A 26,610-nucleotide genomic window follows, 5' to 3' on the forward strand; every position below is an offset into this window, starting at 1 on the left:
CTTAGGAGAGGAACAGATAAAAGGTCTCGGTTCAACCCTCACTAAGCCTCTGCCCGTGATACTACACTTCATCAGAGCCAAAAGGCTGAGAAGTGATTGCCCATGATACTATGAATGAGTCAGGTTTGCTCCAAATAAGCAAATTAGGAAGAAGACCTCTGAGTATCCCAAGTTATATTTCTGATGCAGTTCGGAGTCACACTGCAACTCCTACTGATTCATCTGATTAGAGGCAGTGGGCTGTAGAACTATAGAAAGGAGCAACTTTGATTGTGAGTGCCTGTTTCTGGAAAAATAATATACGTGCATCTATAAAGAGATGCTATATTCTAATAGGCAGGACCATTTTAACTTGATTCAGGGGAAGGGGCCCATCTGCTTTTTTCTCTTTGACCTTTTGGTAGATTGATGCTACCTGTCTTTGTCTTACTTTTTAATACATTGTAACAAAGCTCTCCTATTAAAAGAATCCATAAAACAGGACTTAGTGCTATAACAAAGCTACAAAAAGCAATTACCAGCAGGGCTCCTGCAGGTCTGTGTTGAAATGTCAAAGTAGGATTCTCCAGTTTCCTTAGAAAAGTGCTTTTCCCTTGATAGTGTCTCCCAGCTTCCACTTCTGTTTCATCTTCATTTTAATGACATAATTAAAAAGCACTAGAATGTTTCTACTTTAAAACGTTATAAATGAATTTTTATCCAGATAAAACAGTATTATTTTAACTGTTTGCTATCAGTTTTAAAATGTTACTGATTAAATTTTAGAATTGCTATCAAGTCACAGCTCATGTGGGATTTAGGGTTTAAAATTAGCGTGTAGGGTAAAAATAATCAATTGTCAAAATTAGCGGTGAAATTTCATTAAATCTCCCATAAAGTACACTACAGAACCCCCTTTCAATAAGTCCAGCAGAAGTGTGGCAGGAAGGATCGCTGGTGAGAACCAGATAAAGTAGTTGTCTTCTGTTGAGGTGCCATGATGTTAGAGAACAAACAAAGGAAAAACCCTCTAAATACTAGATTCACTGTCTATTTGACGAGCTCTTGACTCTGTGAGAGTTATAAAGGGCAGGGAATGAATTACCTGAGGAACCACAGCTTCAGACCCTCCACTGATTCCTGTGCCTAGTAAAGGGTTAGTGTGTGGAAAGGCATACAACGTTTCTCACATGATTTAGCTGTTTTTATTTTCCAGAATGATACATATTTAAATTTGTCTTTTGCAGAGATAGACTATTAAATACAAAGAATTTGAAATACAAGTAGGGTTTTTTGGAGCTATAGCCAGCAAATTTCAAGGAGCTATAGACAAGTAAGCAATGTATGATTCATATAATCAATATTATTGAAAGACTCTTTTGGGAAACATATATTGAAATTAGAAAAACCTTAATTACAAAGACTAAGGAAATATGTTGAAATCTGAATGGAACAAAAAAATTGGCCATCTGAGTGATCCTTGTCTAAATTAAACGCTTCCAAACACAAAGCAGTGGCTTAAATTGTCTATTTTACTGAGGAGCAAACTGGGACGAGCTTCAGAGAGCCACAATGGAAATTCTAGGAAGCTTGGTCTCTGTACGCTCTATACCCTGCTGGTACTCTTAGTAAGTACAGCTCTAACTGCTCTGCTAAGGTCATCTGGACCCAGCAATGCTCATTCCTTGCCTGCTGGCTGTATGCAGCCTGCCTGGATTCATGAAATGACTGAGCATATAGTTTCAAGCACAAAAATCCAAAAACCATAAAGATGAATGGTAACATCACTCACTCCTTCAGCTTTCTCATACCTTGGTATTGAGAAAACCCTTCTAAGCTGAGTAATTCCGTTCTCTCCTTTGGCTGCTGGACCCTGAGAGTTGAAGATTGAGAAGTTCATGATGCAATAACTTTGAGTCATGGAGCCAGCTTCTTCTGGGCATGTGACTTTGGGTACCAGCACACAGGGAATGCTATGTCAAATCTTACTGAGGAAATATTCCCGTAGAGCTATTCTGCCCCATCTTCACTTTACCTTTTCCACTGGAATATAAGCCCCTTAAGGTAATAGGCATTGTCTGTCTTTTTTTTTATTGACTTCACCTAGCACAGTGTCTGACAAATAGTACATGTTGATACATATTTTTAAAAGTAATGTGTTTAAGTTTACAAGATGTGAATAGAGAAAGAAAGCTCATCACTTATACAGTATTTTATAGTCACCACTCCTTTTCTGCCGCATGCCACATTCTATGTATGCCACTCAGAACTTCTCTCCAAACAACACCCTGTCTCCACCTTCCTGCTTTCCTAGTGGTCACTACTAGTTCCACTCCCCACCCCTGACATGTCATGAGGGTCTGTGGCTAAACTAGGGCTAACTGGCTTCTCCACCCCAGTACAATGAAGTTTCATTTAACTAAAAATGCCTTCAAAGGCCCAGAACTACAGAACATGATAATTGCGTAGATTTCAAATTTTAATTAAAAACCTAACATTCTTGAAACACTCCTTAGTGCATTTGGAGATTAAAACTAATTCCAGATTTAAAGTGCATACGTGTGTGTGTGTGTGTGTGTGTGTGTGTGTGTGTGTATGTGTATACATAATTCTATAGATCACAAGTTAAACTGAAAACTAAGGAGATAAACAGGGGATGGCATGCAGGTGGAGGTGAAGCCCTTAGCCACCTGGGCTTCCATCTGGAATCAGAGCTAGGAAGGGCTAGAATCAGGGAGGGCTAGGAGTTTAGCACCTGTAGTTTACCACAAAGTAAAAATACTTCATATCAAGTAGACATCTGAAGATGCGCTTACTACTTGAAACCAGGAGTAATGTAGGTCTTCTCAGTTTGTCAAAGGGGCAGAAATAGGTCACTGTCCTTGAGACTATTGAGTTGTGGCCCAGGAAGGCTGGAAACACTGGCTTCACCTTACAGGCATCAACTGAGCCAAACTATCACTAGCTTGGAGGCTTGGCTCTTGGATAGTCCCAATGTCACCATGGAGCAGGGGCATAATCCCCTATTAAAGGTATGGTTGGAATGGGAGTCTTGGGTGAGGCCCTCAGTAGAGGCAACAGCAAAACCTTTAGATAAGGAGGACTAAGGAGAGTGAGATGGAGGGAGGAAGAGAAAGAGAGGAAAGTCTCAAAGAAAGTAAGATATTCATAAAATTCCCAAAGCACAAAGAAATTCAATGCTAAATAAATGTAAAAAAGAATATAATGACAACCACAACAACAAAAGAAAATTATAGACTATTCTTGCAAGTGAACATAAATGAGAAAAATTGAATGGAACATTTGCAAATTGTATAGCAATACATTTTTTAAAAAGCATTACCAAGTAGACCAAGAATGCAATAATAGTTTAATGTCAGAAAATCTATGAATATTTCACATGAAAGGATCAACAGAACAAAACCATAGCATCATCTCTATAGAGGCAGAAAAGTATTTGATAAAATTAAATACACAATCGTGGTTTTTTTTTAAATCCTAGTAAAAAAGGAATGAGAAGACTTTTTCTTAACCTAATAGAAGTCATTTAACAAAAAACATACAGCACACATTATTCCTAACTGTGAAATTTTAAATAAATTCTTATTAAAGTCTGAGACAAGTCAAGAATAGCTATCAGCATCCTGGTACTCAAAATGAATTGAAGACCCAAAGCAATGCAATAAAACCAACAAAATCAGAGGCTCAAGAATTAGAAAGCATGATACAAAATTATTCTTATTTGCAGAGTATATGATTATAGACAATCTTTGAATAATCTACAGAGATACCATTAAAAAATTAGAGAGATTAGTAGTGTTGCTGGATTTAAAATCGAACATGAAAATCAATTGTATTCCTAGATAGCAAGAATAACTATTTGTAAAAAGTATAAAGATCATTCACATTAAAACTATACTAATAAATACATCAAAAGGTATTTCATAGTTTTGTAGAGAATACTATAAAACATTTTAAAAGTTTATAAGAGATTAAATATATTATACAACATGTTATACCCATGGATGCAATAATACAGTATAACAAAGATGCCAATTCTCCTGAATATAAATTCTATATAATTTCATCAAAATTCTTATAGTGATTTTTGTGGAAATTGACAGACCAATCTTAAAAATCACACAAGAAATTAAAAGACAGAGAAGATATAGATAATACTGAAGAAAAAGATCTAGGTACAGAACCTGGTCCTATCAGCTACTAAAAATTACAGCAGTCCTACCTTACTTACAGTTTCATTTTCTGTGGTTTAAGTTACCAGTGGTCAAACATTATCCAAAAGTATTAAATGAAAAATTCCAGAAATAAACAACTGTTAATTTTAAATGATCCACCATTCTGAGTAGGGTGATGAAGTCTCACACCATTCCACTTTGTCCCAGCCTGGCGTGAATCCTCTCTCTGTCCAGCATATCCACGCTGAATATGCTACCTGCCCCTTAGTCACTTAATAGCCCTCTTGGTTATGAAACTGATTGTCATAGTATCCATGGTATTGTAGTGCTTATGTTTATAAGTAATGCTTATTTTACTTAATAATAGCCCCAAAGCACAAGACTAGTGATACTGGCATATTGTTTTAATTGTTCTGTTTTATTATTAATTATTATTAATCTCTTACTATACCTAAGTTATAAATTAAACTTTATGATAGGTATGTTTGCATAGGAAAAGACATAGTATATATACTATAGGTTTTGGTACTTTTTGCAGTTTCAACCATCCACTAGGGGTCTTGCAACTTACTACTCATGGATAAGGGGAGATTGCTATAATTTAATGCCACAGTATTTTAAGAGAATGTGCCTTTGGGTCAGAGAATGATCAATAGGCTATTTGAACAGAGTAGATTCCTTAGAAACACATCCAGACATATGGAAAGCAAGCTCATGATAGAGAAAGCATAGCAATTCCATGGGGAAATCATGGACTGTTTGTTTGTTACATCGTGTGGGGTGAGTTGATTTTCCAAAAGAAAAATATAAAGTTAGACCCCCTACTTCACAGCATACAAAATATAACTTTCTTTTTTTGTTTATTTTTTTTAGAACAGGGTCTCAGTCTGTTGGTCAAGCTAGAGTGCAGTGGCACAATCATAGCTCACTGCAAACTTGAACACTTGGGTTCAAGTGATCCTCCTGCCTCAGCCTCCAGAAAATATAACTTTCATATGGATAAAAAACACAAATGCGAAATCAAAACTTTAAAACTTACATAACAATGTACAGAAGCATATCTTTACATCATCAAAGTAGGAAATAAAAAACGTTTTAAATGAAAATCTTAAAAATATAGATTATGTTAGAATGTCAATGTCTCTATAATTAAAATGATTCTACAAAAAGTTAAAAAAAAAACACGCCAACAACAGAGTTGGAAAAGGTATTTGCATATAACATACAATAGATTACTAAATGGAAGAGATAATTAACTTATACAAAACCATAAAAATAAAATAGTAACTCATTAAAAAATAGTAAAATATGTGAATAAGCAATTCACAAAAATATGACCAAGAAACATATTAAAAGATGTTCAATTTCACTAGAAATTTGGGAATTGAAAACTGGAAAAATGACACACCATTTTACTCCCATCATATTGAAAAATATTTTTGAGGTCTGAAAATAACCCATGTTGGCAAAGATTTGGGGAAACCGAAACTTACATGACCTGCTCATACAAATGTAAACTGGCCACCCTAGGAGGGTTATTTGGCAAGATCTGGTAATATTAATGAGATATATATTTTATAATCCAATAAGTTTACATCTTGGTATCCTGGAGAAAATTCTGCCCAGGTGCATGAAGCTACAAGGATAATCATTGCAGTATTTTTTTAATAGCAAAAATTGGCAACAACCTAATTGCTCACCAATAGAATGAATGAATGAAGGAAGGAAGGAAGGAAAATAGCAATATATTCATGCAATGGAATACAATCTAGAGTTAAAATAGCGAATCATACCCACATGTCCAGTTGAATAAATCTCAAAAACATAATGTTGACTGAAAAAAATACAGAATGGCACATATGACTTGGTATCATTTATGAAAACTTAAAAATTATGACGCAATGATGGATATTGCTCACTGAGAGAAAAACAAGGATAAGCACACAGGATTGTGATTTTTTTTGGAGAATGATAGAACAGAATCAGATCAGGAAAGGGGGCATATGAAGATTTAATTATATTTAAAATAATTTATTTCTTTAAAATCTATAAAAATCTGAACCAAAAATTGATGTACTCAAATTAGTTAAATGTGAGTGACAAAACATAGGTACTCATTATATTATTTTCTCTATGTTTGAAATATTTCATAACGCTTCTTCTTCTTAATGAAAAAGCCTATGAATACTACACTAAAAATGTCAATCATTATGTTTTTCTATTCACAGCTCCCTAATATGTAAGCTGTCTTTGCCCATAGTCCTTGATGTTCCTCTGACCCTATCCTTTCCCACAACTCTGCTGGAGTCACATCTAATGGAACCAGAAGTGTTTCAATCTGAGGAATCCCATTTGTATGCTGACCAGTAGCCTGCCAAGGAAAAAAGACTTGAACCATGTGAATTTTTTTCTTTGGAGTTTAGAAATCCTTGTGGATTTCCCAAGTGGAAAGAGGAGCTAAAATGTCTAATCCTTGATGCCTGTGGCTGCCATTTTGGGACATATACAATCTGGAGAGTAAATAGTTTGGCCTTGTCAACAGAGGTAGGTGATACCATGAGGCCCCAGAGAGAAGACAGCAGCTCTGATTCCTTTTAAAAAATATGTATTTTAGTTTTTAAAAGGTTGATACATTTAAAAAGTTGTACACATTTATGGAGTGAAAGGGATATTTTGATACATGCATACAATGTTGTAATGATCACATCAGGGTAACTGGGATATCCATCACCTCAAACATTTATTTTTTATGTTGGCAACACTTCAATTGTTAGCTTGTGGCTATTTTGAACTATTGCACCACATTATTGTGAACTACCTTTCCCTACTTCACTATTGAACACTAGATCTTTTCCCTTCTATCTAACTGTAATTTTGTAGCTATTAACCAACCTCTCTCCATTTCTTATGGAGCTCTGCAGTTCAGATTAATATACGATGCAACTAAGATTTTTTTTCTATTTGTGGATTTCATTAAATATCTGTACCTTACAATCCTCTCCTCCCCATTCTCTTTAACTTGTGATTCTTGTAGTCGAAAAAATTGTTTAGAAAAGATAGAATGATGAAATCTTTGAATCATAATTAATACTAAAGATGAAAATATTTTCATGGCAAGGATGGTAGAAACTGCCTGCTGAAGACTTAGGAGATTGTCTCTGATCTTTGGCAAAAGTCTAAAACAGATTTTAAAAAAATTGTAATGAGAAAAAAAATAAACTTAATATTCACAATCATATCCCAATCTCTTCTTCCCACTTCCTATCCTCACTGCTCTCTAAAGAGGAAGGACCAGTGTTATGCTAGAGATGGTTTGTACCAGTTTGCCGGGGAGCAACTGTCAGATTTTCAAGAATTTGTAAGCTATTTGTTAAACACAATCATTGCTACAAATTAAATTATTCAAACTTAGTTAAATAACTTGCATTAAAATCAAGGGACTCATGGTATGCTGTCTGCATGAGACCCATCTCACATATAATGACACCCATAGGCTCAAAATAAAGGGATGGAGGAAATCTACCAAGCATATGGAAATTAGTAAAAAAGCAGGGTTGCTACCCTAATTTCAGACAAAACAGACTTTAAACCAACAAAGATCAAAAAGGACAAAGAAGGGCATTACAAAATAGTAAAGGGTTCAATTCAACAAGAAGGTCTAACTATCCTAAATATATATAAACTGAACACAGGAGCACCTAGATTCATAAAGCAAGTTCTTAGAGGCTTACAAAGAGACTTAGATTCCCACAAAATAATAGTGGGAAACTCCAACACTCCACTAATGGTATCTTTGAAGACAGATCATTGAGGCAGAAAATTTGCAAAAATGTTCAGGACCTGAACTCAACATTGGACCAAATGGGTCTGATAGACCTCATCAGAACTCTGTCCCCAACAACAGAATATACCTTCTCCTCATCACCACACGGCACATACTTTAAAATCGACCACACAATTAGACATAAAACAACCCTCAGCATATGCAAAAGAACTGAAATCATATCAAACATACTCTTGGACCACAGCACAGTAAAAATAGAAGTCAAGACTAAAAAAATTGCTCAAAGCCATGCAATTACATGGAAATTAAACAACATGCTCCTGTATGACTTTTGGGTAAGTAGTGAAATTAAGGCAGATACCAAGAAGTTCTTTGAAAAGTTCTTTGAAACTAATGAGAACAATGATACAACATACCAGAATCTTTGGGACATAGTTCAAGCAGCCTTCAGAGGGAAATTTATAGCACTAAACTCCCACATCAAAAAGTTAGAAAGATTTCAAATTAACAGCCTAACATCACACATGAATTAAAGAAGCAGGAGCAAGCCAACCCCAAAGCTAGCAGAAGACAAGAAATAACCAAAATCAGAGTTGAACTGAAAGAAATTGAGACACACAAAAAACCATTCCAAAAGATCCAGGAGTTAGTTTGTTATAAAAATTAATAATATATAATCTACTAGCTAGACTAATGAAGAAGAAAAGAGAGAAGATCCAAATAAACACAACTAGAAATGATGGAGGGAATGTTACCACTGACCCCACAGAAATAAAAATAACTATCGGAAACTACCATGAACACCTGTATGCACACAAACTAGAAAACCTAGAAGAGATGGATAAATTCCTGGACATATACACCCTCCCAAGACTGAACCAGGAAGAAATTGATTCCCTGAACAGACCAATAATGAGCTCCAAAATTGAATCAGTAATTAATAGCTTACCAACCAAAAAAAGGGGCAGGACTGGATGAATTCACAGCAGTATTCTACCAGATGTACAAAGAGATGTACAAAGATGTGGGTGTTTAGATCTGGTACAATTCCTACTAAAATTGTTCCAAAAAATTGAAGAGGGAACTCTTCCCTACCTCATTCTATAAGGCCAGCATCATCCTGATACTAAAACTTGGTAGAGACACAACCACAACAAAAACTTCAGGCCAATATCCTTTATGAACATTGATACAAACATCCTTAATAGAATACTTGCAAACCAAATCCAGCAGCATATTAAAAAGCTAACCCACAACAATCAAGTAGGCTTCATCGCTGGTATGCAAGGTTGGCTTGACATATGTAAATAAATAAATGATATTCATCACACAAACAGAACTAAAGACAAAAACCCCATGATTATCTCAATAGATGCAGAAAGGCTTTCAATAAAATTCAACATCAGTTCATGTTAAAAACTCTCAATGAAGGAACACAGCTCAAAATAGTAAGAGCTATCCATGACAAACCCACAGCCAACATCATACTTAAAGGGCAAAAGCTGGAAGCATTTCTCTTGAAAACTGGCACAAGTCAAGGATGCCTTCTCTCACTCCTCATATTCAACTCATTAGGTTGGTGCAAAAGTAATTGCGGTTTTTGCCATTATAGTAAATGTAAAAGCCACAATTACTTTTGCACCAGCCTAATAGTATTGGAAGTCCTGGCTAGAGCAATCAGGCAAGAGAAAGAAATAAAGGGCATCCAAATAGGAGGAGAGGAAGTCAAATTACCCCTGTTTGCAGACAACCTGATTCTGTATCTAGAAAACCCCATAGTCTTGGCCTAAAAACTCCTTCAGCTAATAAACAACTTTGGCAAAGTTTCAGGATACAAAATTATGTTCAAAAACCACTAGCATTCCTATACACCAACAACAGCCAAGCCAGGATCCAAATCAGGAATGCAATCCCATTCACAATTGCCATGAAAATAATAAAATATCTAGGAAGACAGCTAACCAGGGAGGTGAAAGATATCTACAATGAGAACTACAAAGCATTGCTCAAAGAAATCAGGGCCAGATGCAGTGGCTCACTCCTGGAATCCCAGCACTTTAGGAGGCCGGGGCAGGCGGATCACGAGGTCAGGAATTTGAGACCATCCTGGCTAACATGGTGAAACCCCACCTCTACTAAAAATACAAAAAATTAGCTGGGCATGGTGGCACGTGCCTGTAGTCCCAGCTACTCGGGAGGCTGAGGCAGAAGAATCGCTTGAACCTGGGAGGCAGAGGTTGCAGTGAGCTAAGATCAGACCACTGCACTCCAGCCTGGGCAACAGAGTGAGACTCCATCGAAAGCAGGAAAGGAAAGGAAAGGAAGAACGAAAGAATCAGAGATGACACAAATAAATGGAAAAACATTCCATGCTCATGGATCACGGATAGGAAGAATCAATATTATTAAAATGGCCATACAGACTAAAGTGATTTACAGATTCAGTGCTATTTTTATCCAACTACCAATGGCATTTTTCACAGAATTAGAAAAAATAATTTCAAAATTCCTATGGAACCAAAAAAGAGCCTGAATAGCTAAAGCAATCCTAAGCAGAAAGAACAAAGCTGGAGCCGCCACGTTACCCAACTTCAAACTATAACACAGGGCTGCAGTAACCAAAATAGCATGGTACTGGCACAAAAACAGACACATAGACCAATGGAACAGAATAAAGAGCCTAGAAGTAAGGCTGCACACCTACAACCATCTGATCTTTGACAAAGCTGACAAAAACCGTCAGTGAGGAAAGAACTCCCTGTTCAAGAAATGGTGCTGGGGTAACTGGCTAGCCATATGCAGAAGATTGAAAGTGGACCCTTTCCTTACATGTACAAAATCAACTAAAGATAGATTAAAGACTTAAATGTAAAACCCAAAACTGTAAGAACTCTGGAAGACAACCTAGGCCATACCATTGTGGACATAGGAATGGGCAAAAATGACATGATGAAGATGCCAGAAGTAATTGCAACACAAGTAAAAGTTGACAAATGGGATCTAATCAAATGTAAAAGCTTCTGCACAGCAAAAGAAACTATGAAGAATAAACAGACAATCTACAGCGTGGGAGAAAATATTTGCCACCTATGCATCTCACAAAGGTCTAATATCCAGCATCTGTAAGGAATTTAAACAAGTTTCTAAGAAACAACAACAACAAAAAAACATTAAAAAGTGGGCAAAGAACATGAACAGACACTTTTCAAAAGAAGACATACATGTGGCTGACAAGCATATGAAAAAAAGTCAAATATCACTGAACATTAGAGAAATGCAAATGAAAACAACTGTGAGATACCATCTCATACCAGTCAGAATGGCTATTAGTTAAAAGTAAAAAAAATAACAGATGCTGGCAAGGTTGCAGAGAAAAGGGTACACTTAGACACTGTTGGTGGGAGTATAAATTAATTCAACCATCATGGAAAGCAGTGTGGTGATTCCTCAAGGAGATAAAAACAGGACTACCATTCAATCCAGCAATCCCATTAATGGGTACATACCCAGAGGAATGTAAATCAGTCTACCATAAAGACACATGCATGTGAATGTTCATTGCAGCACTAGTCACAATAGTAAAGATATGGAATCAACCTAAATGCCCATGAATGACAGATTGGATAAAGAAAATGTGGTACATATATACCATGGAGTACTATGCAGCCATAAAAAAGAATGAGATGATGTCTTTTGTGGGAACATGGATGGAGCTGAAGATTATTATCCTTAGCAAACTTATGCAGGAACAGAAAACCAAATACTGCATGTTCTCACCTATTAGTAGCAGCTAAATGATGAGAACTCATGGACACAAAGAAGGGAACAACAGACACTGGGACCTACTCGAGGGTGGAGGGTGGGAGGAGGGGGAGGATCAGAAAAAGTAACTATTGGGTACTAGTCTTAGTACCTGGGTGATAAAGTAATCTGTACAACAAATTCCTGTAACATAATTTTACCTATACAACAAACCTGCACATGTACCCGTTAACCTAAAATAAAAGCTTAAAAAAAACCCAAAGGAAATAAGTGCTAAAAACTCATCACTTCTTAATTATTTTGCTGCATTTTAAATTACCTATGCTTTTTAGTTTATTTGCATGTTTTGTATCCGTATGGTATGAATACCATATAAAGGTGTGTTGCTGCACATCTTCCTAATTACACATTTAGTGACATCACGTTAACTTGAAAATGGCCATGGCAGGAGCATTTACACCACAGAAATTGGCAAATGCTACCAACCAGGTCTTGATTTATTGTTTTGTTGATCGTCTATGTTTAAGAAAGTTATGAGACTGTTACTAATGCAGATTAAACAAAAAGGAATGTTCTGTCTGTAGCTGTCATACTGTAACATGGAAATTTGAGGAAATATTCAACTGTATTCAAAACTATTATCCAGTTTAGCAAAGAAGTTGTTCACATTACTGATGAAGAGTGGACCTGTGATGTATATCTTTTCTGTTTCATTTTTGTCTCACTCATTAACATATATATATAAATATCAACAACGTTTACATGGAAACTATACTCATTCATCAATCATAAATTTTGTTACACATCTATTATATCAGTAAAAGTCATAATATATATTATACATTAGGCATATAATATATAATGTACACACACACACACACACACACAGGCAAACATACACATCTTTTCACATGCCACCTGGAAGGGCCACATAAAATTATATAGGGAATGGAGGAGTTATAGACAGAAAAGATTAGGCTAGTAATTTAGTAGTTCTGGAGAATTGGACATGATTAGGAGAGAAGAGGTAAATGAGAACAAAACAGCACATTTTGTTTTTATAAAGCAGAGAGAGAATGGCAAAATGTTTCAGTTGTTACTCAAAATGAGAAATTTGGGTTAAGAAGATCTTTAGAATATTTTGCTGTAGAATGTAACATAATTCCCCTTTGAAGGACTTCGGTAAAAATTTACATTGTTGTCACTTTTTTAGATGTTTTGAGTTTTTCATTTTCCAATGCATGTCTGAGCTTAAATGGCCCATGAAGCAGTCAGTTATATTCAGATCACACTAGCATTTTGATAATAAAATTATTAGTTGAAGTCAAGATGGGTTTAATATGAACAAGTTATACCAAAGTTATTTTTTGTTCCTCTTAGGATTGGGTGGTTCTATTAGCATATATTGAAAATAATAACAAAAGCAACAACAATACAACTATTACTACTATTAATTATTATTTTTATATTACCAGTAATTTTTCTATATTCTTTACATGAAATTTGAGCATGCATTTACATGCCTCACAAAAACATTATGAGGCAGACACAAATAATTTATTGTTACATTTTATTTGTCAGGAACAGACAAGGTGATCTAATTTGCTCCAAAGCACATAACCAGTAAAGTCTAGCAAGATTAGAATTCAGACTACCTAGCCCTTGAGGTGGCACTATTAGTTAACTCTACAATGCTACAAAATTGCCAAGCATTAGCAGTATAGTGTATTTTAAGTATTTATCTTAGTTTCTAAAGGGCACAGATATCAGTTTAAAGACAGGTTCCAGTCTGGGTGTTAGAAAGCTACTTTGTATTTGATTCCGTTGATCGAGTTAATATAAGCATTTACTGAGCATCTGGTTGTTTAAGAGAATATCACAGACATTTCAGGAGAGACAAAGATGAATAAAACATGGTTCCACCTTTGAGGAGCTTAAAATCCAGATATTCACTGTCTTTACCAATCTCTTGAATGAAGCCAAGAGGCAGATTAAACTGGCAAAGGATTTAAAATAATTCAAATTCAAAAAGCTCCGAATAGTTTCACTTATATTCTGAAATTACTAAGTGTTGCAGGGATAAATGTATTTTGCATCATATTCAAAACCAAGTGCAAAGATACATGACTGAAAATCTGTTTTTGTAGCAGCTTTTGTATCTAGAGGTTTTAGATTAACCTCAGGACTAAAGTGCTGTTCAAATTTTTGATGTGCTCTTAGTTATTGTAATACAACTAACACACCAGAATGAGCATTCCTTTTTGTTTTTGTTTTTCCTAGAAGCTCTATACTGGTCAGCCATCTCAGCAGTATTCTTTTCATTTTAGGCTGTAACATTTTAAAAGGAGCATTGAAAAATGCAACTGGGATACATGGAAAAGGATAACTAAACCAAGTCATGTGAAGAATGGCTGAAGGCATTGAGGATGTTTAGCCTGGACAAGGAAGACTCAGAGAGTATACGGGATCAGATTCCAAAATACTTGAAGGGTTGTCATGTGGGGAAGGAGTCAACTTCTGAGCTGCTCCAAAAGGTAAAACTAGCACAAATGACCCAAAGTCAGACGGAGGTTATCTCAGGTTAGCAAAAGAAAGTTTGAATGCTGAGCTATTAAAAAATGGATTACGTTACCATGTGAGATAGAGGAAGGGCTTCGAGAGAAGATGTGAGGACAACTTGGGGTGGGCTGCTGAACTGCATCACATTGAAAGCATCTTCCAAAATCAAAGTTCCATGATTTATGATTTATGATTCCATAACAGAAGTAATTCCCTAAACGTTTGTAACACACACACAGTAAAATCATATTTTCCCGAAATATGTGAAATTTGGGGGATTGTAATTAACATATGAGGAGCAATTAGAAGTACAAGAAGCAGTGATATTTAGGTCATGACAAGAGAAGAAATACGTGGCCTTTGTGCACGGAAAGCCCAAGAACAATGGGCATAGGCCCTGGGAATCCACTCCACGGGAAACAGAGGACTGTTTTGATATAAAAAAGTGAACAGAGAAAGAATACAAGGTTAACACTGGATGCAACTTTAAATCCTTCAGCACAGTGCCTAGCAGCCATAAAAAAGCAAACAGAAGTCTGCAAACCCTTTCCAGAGGCGATGAATAGAAACAGAACAAATCACTCTCGCCTAGATAAATGCTACATCCCTGTACTGCTTTGCTGACCACAGACCTCCTCTGCAAAGGGCATTAAAGCCGTCGGGAAGGGGAAGAAAAGGCACCCAGAATGAGGGCAAAAAATTCTGGTGCATAGCTCTTGAGCTAATTTACACAAAACAAGTTAATGTAATTGGCAAATGGATACTTAGAGATGGAATATTTAAAGAAAATCCCTCTACAAGAGGCCAAGGAGACAGTGAAAGAGACTGCTCTAGGCTTGTTGAATACAGGAAAAAAATGAAGAGAAAAGATTGACGTTGTAATCCAAACAGAGCTCTGTGGAGAGGCAAGAAGAATTAAGAGAACAGGTCTTTGCCCAGACGATGAAAGACCCAGCTAAAATCCTAGCCACACCATGCAATTTATTAAAAGTTGTTTCTTCCCCCGTAACCAACCAGCTTCCACTAGTCTCTAGCGTTCTTTCTGACTTATTTCATTAACATTTCCTTCTTTTTCTGGAGCAGTCAGGGCCCCAGGGAATCTTTCTTTTTCCCCACCTCACCCCCACCAATGGGGCATTGAATGAGAGCCAGGGTGTTGTCTGTGAAAAGAGAAATTGCAAAACCACAAATTGCAGAAAATGGTTACTGCCAAAAATCGAAAGGAACACACGATATCACCATGCCTCTTAAAAAGCAATTGCGCATTTTACAGGCCTCTGGATAATTCAGGTTTGTTTGGCAACTTTCTCACCCATACCACCCAGAAGATAATTCTCTTCCACCAGAGGCAGTGGTCCTAAAGAATATGAGAAGTTGAAAAGAAACAAAAGAATGTGGGCACAAGTCTTTCCAGAGCACTGACCTGGCCCAATAGTGTTCTATTTTCTTCTATTGTGTGGTATTAATTTGAAAGCCCAAAGCTTGCCACCAGAATCCCAAGGACTCCCACTAAAACAGGGAGGGTCTCCAATAATTTAATAAGATTATTGGTAATACAAAACATTTTTAGATGGTAGAATTTTTCCAAAACATTATGTTATGTGATTATCACAACAACCCTTTGAAGAGGTCAGGAAAAATGTCTTCCTTCCTCTCTCCTTCCCTAAAAAGATACTTTGAAACTGAAGGGTTAAGTAACATACTCCAAATCATACTACTGAAGGAGTGAACTGGGACTTAGCCATTAAGAGTTAGCCTTTTGATTTTTGCTCCTGAGTTCCTTCCACCGCCCAGCCTTATTCCTCTATGGGGGCATATTTTCCTGACTTGGCTGAGGCTGTCCTCCATCTGTGGGTTGGGATTTTATGTGTTGCATATACATTTGCAGGACCTTCACTTGGAAAGTCTCCTGTCATTCACTATAGATGTAAGCCTTGTCTGAATGGAACGTTGATTAGGTCGTTTTCCATTTGTATTGGTTGAATAATACAATCATCATGAGGACAAAATGTCAACTCCAGAGGGGCTGATTCCACGTAGCTGCCAAAAGGAACCCAGGTCAAGACTGCCTGGTGATTTTAATGTGTTTCTGTGACTCCGTGGGTCAGACCAACCTTTCCCCAGTTGCTCAGAGATTGCTTGGGGAGCTGGGTAGACCCATTTTGTCTGGATTGTGTATAATTCCAGTGCAATCTTCCTTCTTCTCAAAATATTTACTAATGAAACATATAGGGTCACTAAGCACCCTGTATGTTTCTAAGAAAAAAAAATACGAAAAGAAAGCAAACAATCACAAGTTGAGACCTCTAAGGTAAAATAGCCACTTTCCACCCTCTTTTTTTATTTTTATTTTTTTCAGTCTGAAAGATAAAGGGCACTTTCAACTGAAATTTTGATGAAGAGATCCTAGGGTAACACGTAGGTGTTTAAATTTACGTATAGTGACTTAAAATGCTGCCTTAAATTGCCCTTCATCAAATTTTCATGATTAATATACACCAAGTATCTTTCGGTATCTAACATTAACTCATTTAAAATACTAGTAAAACCTAAATAGGCAGTAACAGTACGGTAAAGAGCTACCAAATATGAATATGCAAGAGAGTAAACATAGGCAATTTCCCCTGAACAGCTTTCTGTGTTCAAAAGAAAGAATACAGTCAAAAGTTAACATTTGTACAAACAATACACTCATGATAGCACATGAAAAGGAGACTACTCATAAAATCTAACATGACTTTCTTGGTAAAAGCTGCTTAAAACATTCATAGCATGCAGGTGTCTTGATAATGCAATAAAGACTAAAGCAAGATAATACAGAGATTGACATTTAAAAAAATTTCAGTGAATGCGTAATATGTTGACATTAAATCTGAATGTTTTGAGGGTGAATGTCTTTTGTGCTAACGCTTGAATATTTGATGTATAGCAGTGGGATCAATTTATTCTAGAAAGCAAACAAAAAACTATCATCCAGGGAAATCAGTTAAAAACTAAGTTTTTCCTGCAGTTCAGCTGAACATATAATCTTCTCAGGGACTGAATGATTCAAAAGAGAATTTATTAGAACATGTATAAGATGTACAATTTAACTGTGCTCTTTGGTTTCTGATAGGTACTAGAATGTCTAATTAAATGCTTCAGTGACTACTGAGATGCATTCTCTGCTGGAAATTCTGTATGAATTAGAAGCTGAGAGTTGATGTAGCCTCCATGAGTTGATGTAGCCTCCATGAGGGTACATGACTCAACCATCTACCTTAGAGTTGTTGATTACTTGCTTAGTGACAAGCAACTTACACATTTTGAGGTAGCTTTGAACAGCTAGGGTCTTTATATTACAGCTAAATCTACCTCCTGCTTGTGGACATTGGATATTATTAAATTACACCAGAGACATATGAAACTTTCTTTTTTTCCTTTGTTAAAATTATTCTTACCTTCATTTCATTAAAAAAGAAAAAAAAATCACCCTAATTCCAAAGACAAAACTCAGGAACTCCCAGTTCAGATCTGCTATAATTTTATTTGGTCTTTCAGAATAGAGGGGATTTGTAATTTAGGTATAGACACTGGAAGTACTAAGAATAAAGAAACATAATACACAGGAGATTAGTTCTGGAGAGAATACTGGTTTACAGAGTGGCCATAACGCAGTACACACAGGAAGGAATTATTAAGGTTACTACCATGCTGTTAAACAAGAAACAGTCTGTGACTACATGGTGAGGAGCAAATGGAAAAAGAATAATAAATTAGTCATTTAAGAGAACTGAATATTTAAATGTTTAGTGTCACATGGTCATAATATATAAATGAACATTGCCTATTTTTTTATTCCTCACTTTTATCTAACTTTAGATGCAATATTGTCACAACCACAATTAGGCTGCATCTGCTTCCAGAATGGTTTCTGAAATGCTCCATGGTGTTATACAAATCAATAGTATGAAATGTTAGATTGGCTGTGTGTGTTGAGCCAGACTTTAAAAATGCAGCAATGTGAGATGGGAGCCTTAAAGATTAGGAGGCTTAGGAATTACAGCTGAGAAGTAGATACCATTTCAAGGAGGAAACGTACTTACATTTTGCTGCAAGTAAAATGCCTGTCTTTAAACAGTAGCCTCTGAAACAAAGAAAGAAAAAAAGTATGTTAAAAAATTATACAGCAATTAATTCAAAATGAAAAAGGAGTCACATTTGAAGCCACTGACTGAAAAAAAAAGAGAGAGAGAAGCCTAGCCTACAGAAGAATATATATTTATGGGGAGATTTTTCTTGGGGATACAGGAGGCTGTAGCCCAGAAAGAAAACATTTATGCTAGCTGCTGTATCTCATCACATGCTCTGCTCCCTGCTCCTGAATATCCTAGAATTTCAAGACTACTTGACGCTTGCTTTGTCTCCCAGGTCCAATCTTGGAGACAGAAAACATGGTAAGTCTGGCTGGCTCATTCAATGGCTTAGACGCTCATCACTCTCTTGCTTCTGGTTCACACTGACATTGTACCTTGTTCTTGTTGGCCAAGTTCTGACACATTGTTCCTTTAAATGAAACTTCTCCTAAAGATATGGTTTTCTCAATTCATACTTATTAGGATAAATGGACAGTTTTCTTTTCCAAGAAATAGAAAGCTTTTGTGGGAGATGCGAGGAGGGGGATTGAAACCAAAGCCAAGTTTCTCTTTATTCAAGATGTTGGTGAAAGGGGAGGGACAAAGAGACTGTGCCTATGCTTGGAAGGCCAATTGTGCAGGCAATTTGTTCAGTGTGGCAGCCCACCAGACAATTCAGCTTGCTTCCAAATCCATAATTTATTGAACCTATTGTGGTTATATTGAAAGGGGTACTTTTTAGTGCAGTAGGTTTAATAGGAAATGGCAGGAAAGTCCCTATGATTGATATGAACTATTTGCATTCTGAGATTCAAGTGATTCCAGATCATCTCTAAGAGTAAGCCCTCAAATTGTGGTGTCCTCAGACCTACAGAAAGATCTTTCCACACCACCCACAGTGATCTGGATAGGTCAGATTAGTTACTTCAGTGGACCAATGTTTTTCCAAGCTCTGCCATTTCTTAATAATAGTGTGATTTGGGCAAATTGGCTCAATGCTCTAAAATTGATAGAAATATTACTAGTGGCTATTTCAAAGAATTGCCATAAGGGTTAAATAAAATTATATATATAAAATAGTTAGATAAAGTCCTCCTCATGTCAATGTGCTCCAGAAGCAAGAAAATGATGAAAGTCTTAAGCCATTGAACTAGCCAACCAGACTTACCATATTTCCTCTCTCCAGCACTACCTGGTGTTATTACTGTTGTTGTTATTATTATCAGCAGACCAAGTTGTAAAACCAAATTAAGAATATATGATAAATCCATGAAATGGGAGATGGGAAGGTAGCTATGGAGGTCTCGCTTGGGTATCCATTTATGACAGTCAAAGCTGCACCCTTGTCCCAAATTCCTCTTCCAGATTGTTTTTCTCCAATTTTCATTCCTCCAACTACTCAATATCTCCAGTCAACATCCTTATTAAAAAATCCCTACCTGTTTTAGCAAGCCACCTAATTCCTCATTTACTATCTGTGAAGATGGTTAGGAGGGGGGCTTATTGATCGACAAATTGTTAAATTATTAAATTTCTGGGCCCACAAATAATACAGATAATTCCTCTTTATACAGGTAAGAGGTTGATACATTTTTATTGGACTGAATTTCTCAGACAGATTCTATAGTTTGACCCAACAAGGTCTCACATGTGTCACTAACTGGAAGAAGTTATTATTATTAGTTGTTAGTTATTATTCTATAGTTTCGGAGCCAACAAGATCTCACATGTGGCACTAACTGGAACGCTGTTCTGATCACAGCCCGACACACATTTCCTCCCACCCCCTGGCCTTCCAAACAAAAACAGTGCACTGAAAATTCTTCTGAAATTGTGTACCCTTCAGCTCCTTTGAAGAACTTGTTGCTAGGAAACAAATTTGGAACATTCTCACCTACTGAGAAAAGTTTTTACCGCTGCCTCACATAATGGGTTCTTCTTTGGCCACAAAAGTATTAACAAAGAAAATTATCTGTCTATTACTTGACAGATTCATTGGACAAGAACTCTTCATTTGGGCAACATTTTCACAGCAATATCATTGATTACTTTGAAAACTATTCAGGGATGTCTTTGAGACTACATTATGTATCTATTCAATTCAATGTTACTGATCATTTTTCTTGAGGTACAAAATAAATCAAGCAGTTAAGCATACTGTGGCAGTGTGCTTTTTCAGACCAGAGAGTTACATAAAAAGACACCTCTGCTTTTTTTAAAGCTTATTTCCACAACAGACAAAGAAAAACCTGAATTCTTAAAGGAGAAAGAGAGGCCTTCAAAGTATTAACTCCTTCACTGAATGCTTATGGAGTGCCTACTATGTGCAAGGCACTGTGCTGGGCCCTAATAACACATCCCCTCCCCTCGTGATTAACCTCTGTCTGGCTGGAGAGACAACTGGACAGTTTAGAGGGATTGCATCACAATGTAACACAAAGTTACAACAGTGGTCAGTGAAGAGGGAAGGTGAAATTGGGTAATCAATCCAGACAGAAAGGTCAAGGAAGTCTAATTTGGGGAAGCATTGAAATAGCATCTGGTAAAAAATTCATATTTAATAATAATAACAGTTACTATGGAGTGCTTAATGCATCAAGAACCTCCTAATGTACTGTGTAGTTTATTCCTCATAGTAACCCTAGGGAGATATTATTCTTACCCTACAGCAGGACATAAGAAGGCAGATGGCAAGTGTGGAGCAGACCAAGCAAGGGAACATCACTGAGTGCAAGACCCTGGGCAGGAGGAACTGGCTCATTTGAGGGACCACCATTTGTATTATTTGCATATACTTTGGCGGAGTCCATTCTCCCACCACACAAGGGTCTTTAAGAGATCATAAATGGGGATCTCCTTATGTGGATCTTAGAAGACTTTAGCTAGGGAAGCCTAGTCTCTCTGCTCCCACCTCAGGGGAGATGTGAGGTACATCCTGGCTCTGCCCTGTGCTATGCCCACCTCAGAAGATCTGCATGGCCAGCAGGTTATCCTCAGATCATGGTAGGACATGTGCCTGATTCAGTAGCAAGGTTCATACAGAACAGACTTTGCCCGAAGCCCTTGGGACACATTCTTTGGTCCCTTTGCTGAAATCCACTTTCATATGAACTGTGCTGAACACTGAGGATACATCTCTGTCTGTGATCTCTTCTAAGAACATCTTATCTTTAAACCAAGTGCTCAACTAGGGGATTCCCCATACCATTCATTGATCTCAACTTCTCACCCTGGTTCTTGTGGTTGATCCCATCATGTTGTCATCTGTAACCTACAATTGATACTCATTAGAAAATAAGATCACTTAGATTTCTGAGTGTTCTATGCTGATTAGGATATCTGGTTTGAGTTGTCAGTTATTTAAAATGTTTATGGCTTATAAAAAGTTGCATCAATGCAAGTATAATTGTATAATGTAACCTATGGAGTAAAATCTCCTATATACCTATTCCTCTTTATGATACACAATAATCTAGTTCCTATATGTTCAAGATTATGAATTTTGAGATGAGGTGGCTACTGCCCTCTTATTCTGAATTTTGAATTAATTCTATCTTATGTTAATTTTACTTATTTGCTTAATGCTATGGTAGGACTACCTATTCTCTATCCCACTTATTCTCAGGAGTATAGGTAACCACTTAAATTACCTGTGAAATTAATTTAAGAATGAAGGTTTTATTTAAGATAGAATATGCCAATTATCAGGTAATAATAATAATTTATGAATAGTGTATCTCCTCTTTGCTTTGATCAAGTGTTCTTTAAAAGCCAAGACTATGTGATGAAGGCATAGCGATGTGATGTCAAGAATTGTAGGGGTTCTGCCCATGGCCCCCACTCTGGGGACAGAAGCAATATCAGAGGGCCAGGAGTTCAAGTCTCGATTCTTCCACCAACCTCCAGTGTGACCTCTGGCCAGTTATTTAATCTCTCTAAGTCTCGAGACCTTCATCTACAAAATAGAAGTAAGAGTAGCACTGTACTTCTCCTAATATTGTTGTGTTTATTGGAGGATAATACATATAAGGCATTTGGAAGAGAACTGGCCCAATCCTAGTGCTTACTGTGTGACAGTTATGTTGTCTTCATTAAGTCCAAACTGAAAACTTATTGTACAAAGAACTGTACCACCCATTGGATTAAAATATTCTGTACTAGTTCCTTAAATGGTTATAATCGGGGGACATGACCTCTTTTTTCTCTGTGGGTTCTGATTTGACCCCACAATGAACTCAACTTCAAAAAGTGATATCAGATTGTTTTTCATGACTTCTAATAATTTTGCTCACAGTAGCTTTTTAATCCCTTGGCCTCACTCGTATTTTACTAATTTTATAAACACTGCCAATGGCTTCTCCTACGGTATTGGAATTTGCTGCTTTTTGCTTTTCCTAGCCTTGACTCTGTGCCTTTGCTGAGGCCTTGGTGAACCATTCCACTGACTTAGCATGTTTATTTATAAATGACTCCTTGTGTTTTGATTTCTTTATAACTTTTTTAACAGTTACAAATATTTTTAATTTAAATAAGCAATTTTCATTATCAAACATTTAGAAAATATTAAAAAACCCACTCAAATGAAGTAAAAGAACTCAGAACTGCACAGATTTATTTTGAAGCACACAAAGGAGTGAACGCTTTGCCCAACACCCCCATTTTCCAGAAGTAATTCTATCAACAGCACATGAGGGTATCCTTCTAAATATTTTTATGCTTATGAAAGCATGCATATATAAACCTTTATCCATACATATGTAAGTCATGAAAATTTTTACAACAAAAACAAGGTCATGCTAGATAATTTTCTATAAGTTAAGCTAGGTAATTTTCTATAATATGCTTTTATTCTCTTAATGATATTTTTGTGGACACTGATTCCAAGTCAGTATATAGAGATCTTATTCTTTTTAGTGGCTAAGTAGGAATCATTTATGGACATGTCCTAACTAATCCTATATTCACAGATATTCAGGTTGTTAGTAATTTTTTGCAATTACAGTGGGCTTGTAATGACCAAGCATTTTGAACATTTGCTTTTAGATGTGTGGTCTTATACTGTAAAGTAGTTCTTAGAATTGCAAGTACTTTATAATAGGGTAGATGCAGCTTAATATTAGATGGGTTGTGCAAATCACTCTTCAAGAAGGTTGAAACTATTCATCCTCTACCAACAAGAAGATGTGTCCTCCATATGTATTTTTCACTTAGCATGCATAATTTCCATTTCTTTGAGTTTTTCTTCTCTGTGTGCTAATCTTCCACCTGAACTTCAAGACACCTTATTCAGTTTTCAGCAATGTTTTTGAGTTTCAAGAACTCTCTTTTTCTTGGATCATTCCTTTGTAATAATTTCCCTAGTCTACCTAGGAATTTGCATTATTTTCTTTTAGTGTCCTTTTTCTTTCTTTCTTTAAGACTACCTCACAGAGAGCCACTTGTTCTGATTGTGTTGTTCTTTCCTCCTTCAAACTGCTGAGTCATCTTCAATGCCTTGTGTATTTTTTCTCCTCACTGTTACTTGTCTGCAAACATCCAGATCTTTCTAACCCATTACAGGGAAATGAGTCCTCAGCACACGTGTAGACAGACTTTTGGGGTAGTAGTGGGTCTGCAAGTTGTGAGAGGCAAAGGAGGAACATTTTCCTGGTGAACAGGCTGGTAGGCTAGGACCCCTCAACTGAGGGTGCAGGGGAGGCCTCCAAGTTCTCAGGATCCTCCAGACAAGTGCAGAGTGTGGCAAGTCTCTTTGTGTTACACAAAAAGAGTATCTTCTGGGCTACTCCCCAGCCATACATCTAAAGCAAGCAGTCCTGCTGAGAACAACCTCTAGGCCAGTGCTCCTGGGACGTGGATCACCTGGGACCTTGCTAAAAAGTAGATTCTGGTTTGGAAGGTCTCAGGTGGGGACTGGAATTCTGCATTTCTTACAAGTTTCCACATAGGGCAGTAGGCTCTATGGCGTGGGCCCCTTGGACTGAAGAGAAAAACAGCCTATGTTCCCTGTTTCCTGGGAGGCAGGCATCTTCCCAGGCTTCAGTGCCCTCACATTCCCCAGCCCTGTAAATGATGGTGTCCAAAAGCTGCCAATCACTGGCTGAATCTGCCCATCACCTCCAAAACCTGCAAGCCAGGGTGTCGGGGAATCCTTCTGCACTGCCAACAAATGTAGGCTGAGCTTTTCCCATCTACAGATAACTGTATTCAAAATCGCTTTGTCACCCCTGCAGAGAGCTGGGAAAGAGTTCCTTCAGGTAAAGTTCATCCATGTTTCCAAGCACTTCAAATTATATTTGGACTTCTGTATATCTTGATTACTACAAGAATATTTGAATTTTATTTTTAACCATTTAAAATTGTTCTTGATATAGACTTATATCTGGCTACCACTGAACTTCTTAACAAAAGTATTAATTTCTTGTACATCATATAAGCTTCTGTTTGATTCTAATGTTTATTGACATTTAATTTTCCTTATACATTTTCATAATTTGGCCACCTTTCATCTACTTCAGGCCTTTCATCAATAGGCATATATACAAGCAGATGTATAAATATGGCATATATTTATATATTTGATATAGTTTCGATGTGTACCCTGCCGAAATCTCATGTTTAAACATAATCTCCAATGATGCAGATGGAGCCTGGTGGGAGGTGACTGGATCATGGAAGTGGATTTCTCACGAATGGTTTAGTACCATCTCTTGGTACTGTCCTCATGATAGTGAGTTCTCATGAGATCTGGTCATTTAAAAGTGTGTGGCATCTTCATGCTCTCCCTCTCTCTTGCTCCTGCTCTGGCCATGTGACCTGGCTGCTTCCCCCTTCACCTACTGCCATGATTCTGAGTTTCCTTAGGTCTCTCCAGAAGCCGAGCAGATGCCAACATCATAATCCTGTGCAGCCTGCAGAACCGTGAGCCAATTAAACCTCTTTTCTTTATAAATTACCCAGTCTCAGGTATTTATTTCCTTCCTTCCCTCCTTCCTGCCTTCCTTCCTTCTTTCCTTCCTCCTTCCCTCCCTCCCTTCCTTCCTCCCTCTTCCCTTTTCCTTTCCCCTTTCCCCTTTCTCCTTTCTCCTTTCTCTTTTCCTTTCCTTTCCTCCCTTCCTCTTTCTTTCTTTCTTTTTCGATAGAGTCTCTGTCACCCAGGCTGGATTGCAGTGGTGTAATCACAGCTCACTGCAGCCTCGACCTCCCAGGTCTCAGGTGATTCTCCCACCTCAGCCTTGTGATTAGCTGGGACTACAGACACGCCCCACCACACTCAGCTAATTTTTGTATTTTTTTAAGTAAAGATGGGGCTTTGCCATCTTGCCCAGGCTGGTCTTGAACTCCTATGCTCAAGCCATCTGCCTGCCAAGTTGGCCTCCCAAAGTGCTAAAATTATAGGTGTGAGGCACCGCGCTCAGCAGGTATTTCTTTATAATAATGGGAGACTGGACTAACACAATATTTAAATGTGTTTTGTTTTTGTTCCCATTGTATTAACATAGCTTCAGGGCTAATGTTTTATTATTTTATTATCTGCATTAATTAATTCAATATTTATGAATATCTCTTTTTCCAGGTATTGTATTAAGCATGAGCGTGATCAATAAGTGATGAGCTCTACCTTTGAGGGGCTTGCATTTCATTTGGGAGTACCTTGTTGAACGCTTTCAAGCTTACACAGTTTTTCCATAGTTCATCTCATGTAATTCTCATATCACCTTCGGAAGACAGAGAATAAATTTATCAGCACATTAAGTTACTGGTAGAAACAAGAATCAGTGAGATTGAATGATCATCTCCAAATCATGCTACAAGTGATTTGAACTAGAATACAGATTTTCTGACTTCAATATTACTGCCTTTTAAGGTCATTTTGGATTTGAGCTTAATATTAAAAAGCCAAGGGTCTCCTAATACCTTTAATGAAACTGCTCTGACAGTTTGTGCTGGTTTCAGTAGCCACCATTGGGGCAGAAAATGACCCCAAATAACTCACAATTGAGTTGTGGTCTTTAGTTGTGGTCTTCTTAAAAAACAAAACACACAACAGCAGCAACAAATTCAAAACTGACTCCCAAAACAATAAAAAAGATTTCAATGCCCATGCCAGATTGAGAAGCCAGACCAAGCATCAACTCTTATCTTCAGGATAAAGACATTAAGAAATTTACTTAAACATGGCACTCTCAGAAAGCATGTCAATATCATAAATTATATT

The 26,610-nt window shown here is 37.0% G+C and overlaps 1 protein-coding gene across 1 annotated transcript in view; it reads right to left on the reverse strand.

Annotated features, from left to right (window-relative positions):
• The window catches only part of ANKFN1 (ankyrin repeat and fibronectin type III domain containing 1), a 536,065-nt gene that overhangs the window by 258,316 nt on the left and 251,139 nt on the right, over positions 1 to 26,610 (reverse strand). Inside the window, exon 3 of the mRNA XM_050764649.1 lies at positions 18,366 to 18,406. Coding sequence (XP_050620606.1) covers positions 18,366 to 18,406 — 41 coding nt within the window. The remainder of the gene's footprint in view (positions 1 to 18,365; positions 18,407 to 26,610) is intronic.

This window comes from Macaca thibetana, chromosome 16 (assembly GCF_024542745.1).
Source record: "Macaca thibetana thibetana isolate TM-01 chromosome 16, ASM2454274v1, whole genome shotgun sequence".
Lineage (NCBI taxonomy): Eukaryota > Metazoa > Chordata > Mammalia > Primates > Cercopithecidae > Macaca > Macaca thibetana.